At 39.6% G+C, this 7,894-nt stretch overlaps 2 protein-coding genes across 2 annotated transcripts in view; both read left to right on the top strand.

The window, feature by feature from the left end:
* Window positions 1-332: 332 nt before the first annotated feature.
* LOC311320816 (dispanin subfamily A member 2b-like) lies at window positions 333-2,919 on the top strand. Its single transcript, XM_084452654.1, has 2 exons — window positions 333-523; window positions 2,173-2,919. The coding sequence occupies exons 1-2, from the start codon at window positions 368-370 to the stop codon at window positions 2,350-2,352; spliced, it is 336 nt and encodes a 111-aa protein (XP_084308780.1). The 5' UTR covers window positions 333-367; the 3' UTR covers window positions 2,353-2,919.
* A 3,921-nt stretch (window positions 2,920-6,840) lies between these two features.
* The window catches only part of ifitm5 (interferon induced transmembrane protein 5), a gene marked incomplete at both ends in the record, with an annotated part of 4,501 nt that continues 3,447 nt past the window's right edge, over window positions 6,841-7,894 (top strand). The window contains one exon of the mRNA XM_084452946.1: window positions 6,841-7,047. Within this exon, the coding sequence (XP_084309072.1) occupies window positions 6,841-7,047 (207 nt within the window). The remainder of the gene's footprint in view (window positions 7,048-7,894) is intronic.

Here is a 7,894-nt window from a genome sequence, read left to right on the forward strand (position 1 = left end):
CTTCCTTTCAGTATTATGAAGATCCTCCTACATTATGTCTAACACTTAATGCTTTGGTACCCCAAAACATATTATATGTGCAGGCCCATGCAAAAGTGCATTTGGAACACATCCACATGTACAGGAAAACTAGCCCCTACGGATGTTTATACTGGCACAGAACCCATTAAGGCGACTGATAACGATGAGGCGAAAAACAGGATGTAGCTAGAAATGTTGCCAAAACTTTGGTGGGAATAACAGATTACTGTTTATTGCAACCACTCCCCCTTATCCTGTTAAGTAGTGACATAGCTTTACCTCACTCATTATTGGCTTTGCAGAGCTGAAGGTTCATTTTTCTTTTTCTCATACACATTGTTTTGTTATGGAGAACCCTGAAATGGTCCAGATGCACTCCACCACGGTCCAGATGACTCGCTCCAGTCCACCGCCAAAAGACTATCTCATTTGGTCCATTTACAGCCTGGTGCACTGTAACCCATGCTGTCTTGGATTAGCTGCATTAATCTTCTCTGTGAGGGTAAGTTACAGCCTGGTGCACTGTAACCCGTGCTGTCTTGGTCCATTTACAGCCTGGTGCACTGTAACCCATGTTGTCTTGGATTAGCTGCATTCATCTTCTCTGTGAGGGTGAGTTTCAGATGACAGCAGATTAAGAACTAGAGTTGCAAGGGGCAGCCATTTTGGGGAGTTTCTCCTAAATATCTCAGGGATTTGGGGTAATTTCTACAATCACACACCTGCTTTGGAAGGGTTAGGGTTAGTTAGTTTCCACCTGCTTTGGAAAAATATGGCAATCATGTTTCCTATAGGGTTGCTGTAATGTTTTAAAGGCCTGTTTTTGTTTATGTAGGAGTATGCTTGACCTGATGACAAAATCTCTCAACTATTTGACAGTTTGGTCCTCAGGCTTTTTAATCTGCATTGAACTGGGTCTGATTATTTTAGATCCAACACCTGATGAATTCCACTGAAGCCAATACAATATAGTACCCTCCAGAATTATTGGCATCCTTTGGTAAAGATAGAGTTGTTTCTATGCTCAGCAATATGAGAAAATGATATAGTTTGGTTGTGATACCATTGCTCAGAGAAAACAAATCTTTAAAGGACCGATACCAGTCTAAATATGATGTGATGTCCTTAAACTACTCACCCAACATATATCACATTACCGCACTCAATTTTCCAAAGCAAAGCTCACGTTAAAAGATATTTAGTGCTACATTTGTGTTTACATTCATGTTTTACTTACATTTCAAAAGTTGAACGTGATGGCTTTAAAACATTTTAAAATTGTTCCCTCGTTGCGCTAACAAACTCGCCCGAGTTAGTTTCAAATAATTTTCAGTAGTTTTTATTTTATATTATTTTCGTTTGAATCCATTGAACTCCTGTGCTGTATTCTCTAAACCACTTGTTAGATTCTTTACCCAACCTTCCTAGCAACGGCTACCATGTAAAAAGGAAGAAGACAGACGGTTGGCTTGGCTGCCCAAAGAAGGTTAAAATGAAAATAATAACTACTGAAGATTATTTGAAACTAACTGGCCACGATTCTGCTGCAGTATTTCCCATATAAAACATAAAAAAACATTACTAGCAAGGGAGTATCCTGAAAAAAAAACATTAAAAAAAACAAAATAAAAAAAATCTGATGAGTTTATGGGGATTGTAACAATCGCTTCATTGAAGCCTCATACATTTACAGGTTATTTAACCATTCTATGGATATACGCCCGGTTCAGAATACCTGTCCAATCACAATGCACGATCAGAACTATCTGTTGTATAATTGTGGTTTGACGACAGCAGCTCTAGGATTCATTCAGGCAAGTTCCAAATAGCTTGTTCTCATGAAGGTGGTGTCTAATTGTACTGTAGTTTTTGAGACTTTGTGACTCCAAGATGCAACCAACTTGTGCTATTCTCCAACTGTGATCCCTGGAGAAATGTTTGCCTCTTGATTTCTAATACATTTTTGATTTTCCCCTTACACATTATAGAGTGCTTTGTGTTGCTCAGTGACAAAAAACAATGTTGATTCCATGTTATAATACAAAAATGTAACACTGAAATGTGAAAAAGTCCATGGGGGTGAATACTTTTCTAGCATGGTATACTGCACTGCCCCAGATCTGTGGCCTAATGAGAACCTTTGCGTTCCAGTCCAGGGACAGGAAGGTGACTGGGGACCTAGAGGGTGCAAGGCGCTACGGGACAAAAGCTCTCTGCCTGAACATCATTGCTGTGGTCCTGATCGTCGTCGTCTTGGTCATCATCATAGCTTCTCATACTTTAGTAATATCACTTATCGTTGGTGTTTTTAAAAACTATGTGCCAAAGTAGTAACATTGATGAGGAATGTCATGGATGTTACATTTCTCCACGGCTTCTCGTATATCTGGTATTAGATTATTATAATCCTTTGTATTAACTTTTATTTTATTTTAATTTTTCTATATAGTATTTTCAGCTTTTCCTGCTACTAAGTTAACAATTTATTTTGTGTGCATTGCAAATGTCTTATCATGCCTTGATTTGTCTGTTATGTGTTTTAGTGAAAATTAATTGTCATTTTTTCTGAAACATCATCATATTGTGTGCAATAGCTGTTTGCATTAGCGCACTTGAATATCCTACAATCACCAGTAGCCTACAGTTTGATTAGTTAAAACATGCTGCATTGTACAGTACAAGCTGCATTTTGACAACAATCATGGTTATATATCTAGGTTGAGGGAAACTTTATGCGTGCCTGCTCTTTACAATGCCAGTCAGACAGCTGTGATTGCTGTTACTCCTCTCTCCCTTACAACCAAAATATCAAAATATCTATCTATCTATTGTATCACTGCACCACAAGAAGCAACCAAAGAGGATGCTGGGTTATAATCAAATAAATCCACCACTACAGAATGCATGCATGTGTTATAAATGCATGTGGAATAAATACATATGTTATTTAGCCATTATCTTATGGTGTCCCCGAGTCTTTGTACCCCACGCCAGATGCTTATCTACTATTTTGAGATTTGAAAAGGTCTGGACATTGATGTACTGTAGGAAGAGGGGAACCCCCATGTACAGAATTCATAGCTAATACAGTTTTCTATGGCTTTTACACCACGTCTAAGACACATTCACAATATTGTTATTCAATATAATGCTCATCAAAAGAGTTAATTACAGAAGAAATACCGAGTGGTGCTCGTGGCCATGGTTGTAGGCTGTGTGGTTTACACAGAGCTGCTTTCACAGCTTGTTTGTGGCCTGGGTGCCATTACTGAACCTGCCATTCTTTTAATTAGCTTTTGAATTTAAAATCCATCATCACATGCATTTAAGTAAGCATAGAATATGGAGACTATTCATTCATTCAAACCTTTATTTACACTCGAAAAGGACTCTGAGGTTACCCTCATTTACAAAGACATTGAGTTTACAAACAACAACTACAGAGAAATCACATACAGCAAAGACAACAAAATGTAAAATAGAATAAAATAGCATTCAGCTAAAACCAAATACAAATTGAAACACAATGACCAGACAATACACGTTTAAACTCTGCAAGGGAGGGAAGAGTTTCCAATCCCAAGGAGAGTTGTAGTGCATTCCAAGAGTTGGGAGCATCAAAGGAAAAAGCACATTTTCCCAGTTCGGAAGAAACACAAGGGGTCTTTAGGAGCAACAGATCCTTGGACCAAGTCATGTAGGTCACAGAGCACCTATTCAACATTGAAGAAATATAATGTGTCTGCTTGCCAGTAAGGGCTTTAAAGATAAACACGTACCAATGTTTGGTTCGCCTATCAGCAAGAGAGGACCACCCTACCTTATTATACAGGATACAATGGTGAGTGTCATATTTATCCCCAGTAATGAATCTAAGGGCTGAATGATACACCGAGTCAAGTGGCTTAAGAGTTGTGGCTGCAGCATGCCGATAGAATATGTCCCCATAATCCAAAACTGACAAAAAAAAACAGATTCAACCATCCTTTTCCTACTGAAGGAGGGAAAACTAGATCTGTTACTATATAAAAAAACAATTTTCTGCTGTAGCCTAGAGGCGAGATTATCTACATGATGTTTAAATGATAGCTTTTCATCAAGCCATATGCCAAGATATTTATATTCTCTGACTCTCGCAATGAGGGAGCCCCTTAAGGTAGATAAACATAACTTATCAAAGTCAATATTTATCGCCCTAGAAAACAGCATAAACTTAGTTTTACCAGCATTAAGGACCAATTTTAAATTAATTAGAGCCTTCTGAAGAGTGTTAAAAGAAAGCTGCAATTGTTCCATAACCAGCTGAATTGAATCAGCAATGCAGTACAAGACTGTATCGTCCGCATATAAATGGACATGACAATCATTCAGGGTGGAGACAATGTCATTAATACATTTTTTTAAAAGGACTGGACCTAAAACAGAGCCTTGCGGCACACCCTTGGATACAGACAGAAATTCAGATCGGACATTACCCGAGTTCACACACTGGCGCCTGGAGGATAGATAGTCATGAAACCAGTCACAGGCATTACTATCAAGACCAATAATACATAATTTCTTCAACAGTAGTTGATTATCAACAGTGTAAAATGTTTTTTGACAAATCAACAAAGAGGGCAGCACAATGTTTTTTCTTATCAACTGCAGTAATGTCACTGGTAACTGGGGTGATGGCTGAAGTTGTACTGTGGTTAGACCTGAATCCGGACTGGTTGGGACTAAGAACTGAGTTATTGATGAGGAAACATTTGAGTTGATTATTGACAAGTGTCTCAAAAACTTTAGCAAGGCAGGGTAACCTAGAAATGGGTATAGTATGCATTATGGTAGTGTTAGCTATTACTTTGAAACGGTACACGCTGCAAACTAACTGTTGTCATTCCCACTAGTAAACATAGTTAATAATAAGTCACATTTCATTTTGGCAAACATCACCTCCATCATCCCAGACTCCCTGGATCCGCTCCAATGTATACTGCCCCTCATCAGATGATGCAATAGCAATTGCTTTCATCAATATATGATGCTAATTATTGTATCATTGTTGAGATTCCTTTTATTTGTTATAACATGTGACAAATAAAAGGAATCTTCAATCTTATCAATAATACAATAAGTTCCATCTTATATTGCTACTTAGTGCTGTTGCTGCACGGTATCAGTTAGTGTTTTTGTGTTGCACCTGAGCAGTGGCTGCATTACTAGCACCATCCATTTCACTGTGCTCCGTTTTGCTAGTTTCTGTATTGAGCGACACGTTTTCTCTCATTTGATAGGTGTTAGCCAATCAGCAGGGTGCTCCAATGTACCACCATTGACACCAGGGCAGATTATTTCTCAGGTGCAACACAAAAAACACAAACTCTGATACCATGCAGCAACAGCAATATAAGATGAAAATGATTGTATTATTGTCAAGGTTCAAGATTCATGTTATTTGTCACATGTAATGTACTGTACGGTGTACAGTCACAGTGAAATGTTGCTGCCAGCTCCACGATTATGCTACAGATAAAGTCCAATACTCAATTTCCAAAGTACAATTTTCAAAATTAGCTTCTTTCTTTTTTTTTTCTTTTTTTTTTTTTTTTTACAATAAGTACCCTTTCTATAAAGTATAACATTAAGATAGGATGGGGTAGATACAGGTGTGGGTGAGTAATGTGCATGATATAGCTATAGGAAGTCAAAGTTTGCCTTCCTTATTTTCTTTTTAACATTTTTGAATTTGATAATTTGACATCTGGACAGCACATTGTGCTACACAAAATTAGCTTTCTATTTTGAACAGGAAATGCCATTCCATTGTCTCTCTTATTCTTCTAATGGAACCGGTACAGTTCTCTATCACTTGTTAAGCCTAACTGTCATCTGCCACATGATGGCGCTCTTGTCTCAGTGCAGATCACAGTGACCAGGACCATGATAACTTGCAAAGGAAATATGATATGAGGTACAATCTATCCATCGTCCATCCATCCATCAACCCCCTCCTCTCTTCTTCCCATTCATTTTAGATGGACATCTAAAGTGTATATCTCTCTCTATCGATCCATCCATCCATCTCCTCCGCTCTCCTTCCCATCCTTCCTTTCCAGTCTCTTGCTCCCTCCCTTCCTCCCTTCCTCCCTTCCTCCCTCCCTTCCTCCCTTCCTCCCTCCCTCCCTCCCTCCCTTCCTCCCTCCCTTCATGCCTCTCTCTACCATCATCATTCTCACCACATAATTACAGGTCTATAGTATGTATGTATGTATGTATGTATGTATGTATGTATGTATGTATGTATGTATGTATGTATGTATGTATGTATGTATACAGTACAGTACAGTATATGTATGTTTGTATGTATGTATGTTTGTATGTATGTATGTTTGTATGTATGTGTGTGTGCATGTGCGTGTGCGTGTGTATGTATCTGTCCATCCATCTGTACGTTTGTCCTCCATCTGTCTACCCCTCCCTTTCCTGCCCCTTCTATCCCACACAGTCTCTCTCTCCCTTCCTCCCTCCCTCCCTTTCTCTCTCTCCCTCCATCATTCATACCACATAATGATAGAGCTGCAGCAGGTCCCTGCCCAGGGCGCAGTCTTCCAGTCGCCACCCTCCTCAAGGGGGCATATAAGATCTTGGCATAGGGCAGCCTGCTAGCCAAGGGAACATCATCAAACACACACACACACTCACACACAGTGAGGAGCAGTAGGTGACACTCACACACACACACACACACACACACTCACACACAGTGAGGAGCAGAAGGTGACACGGCTACATATTTGTTCATAGCACCTGGGAGCCTTGTACTAAATACTTAAAATGGACAACCACTCATACAACTACCCCTCAGACTGCACCCCGCTGACCAACTGCAAGTCTTCCCGAAAGCCAGCTGGGTCTACAGCAGTGAACATGGGCTCCGCTGGCAACCAGCCACCCAAAGACTACCTGGTCTGGTCTTTGTGTAACACTCTCTATGTCAACTTCTGCTGTCTGGGATTCATGGCTCTCATCTACTCAATCAAGGTGAGTTTTAGTTTTTCTTCCTCTGTGTTTGCATATCTCATGCTTCATAAAGTATTTTAGTGTTAGTAATAATAATAATAACAAAAATAATAATAATAATCAACAGCAGAAGAAGAAATAGAAGAATTAAATGTATTTTAACACCAGATGTTATATCATTTTTTGGACTTGGGTGAAAAATGTCCCCCATTCATTACCATTGGAGAGAATTGAAACGGACATATCTGGACATGGGAAGATCACAGAGACACAGGGTTTGGACCGGCCTAAAGCTCTCAACTTAACAAATGCAGTAATACCAAACGTGTCCTACTTGCACTCACGTGCGTGTGCACTGAGCCACATGACATGTGATAAGTGTGACAGTGTATAGTCAATGAGAACAAGCAGGTTCCAAGCGTATAGTCAATGAGAACTACCAGGTTCCAAGTGTAAAGTCAATGAGAACTACCAGGTTCCAAGTGGATAGTCAATGAGAACTACCAGGTTCCAAGCGTATAGTCAATGAGAACTACCAGGTTCCAAGTGTATAGTCAATGAGAACTACCAGGTTCCACGCATGGGACCAGTGTATAGTCAATGAGAACTACCAGGTTCCAAGTGTATAGTCAATGAGAACTACCAGGTTCCATGCATGGGACCAGTGTATAGTCAATGAGAACTACCAGGTTCCAAGCATATAGTCAATGAGAACTAGCAGGTTCCAAGCATGGGAGGGAATCATTGACCGGAATCTGCTCAATGTTAGAGATAACAGGTATGTAGGGATGAATCTGCTCAATGTTAGAGATAACAGGTATGTAGGGATGAATCTCCTCAATGTTAGAGATAACAGGTATGTAGGGAT

This window comes from Borostomias antarcticus (assembly GCF_949987555.1).
Source record: "Borostomias antarcticus genome assembly, chromosome: 18".
Classification (NCBI taxonomy): domain Eukaryota; kingdom Metazoa; phylum Chordata; class Actinopteri; order Stomiiformes; family Stomiidae; genus Borostomias; species Borostomias antarcticus.

Excerpts from the sequence above, each read along its gene's own strand:
- LOC311320816 (XM_084452654.1), top strand. The coding sequence starts at position 368 with ATGGAGAACCCTGAAATGGTCCAGATGCACTCCACCACGGTCCAGATG. Across the intron at positions 524-2,172 it reads CATTAATCTTCTCTGTGAGG|TCCAGGGACAGGAAGGTGAC; the intron begins GTAAGTTACAGC and ends TTTGCGTTCCAG.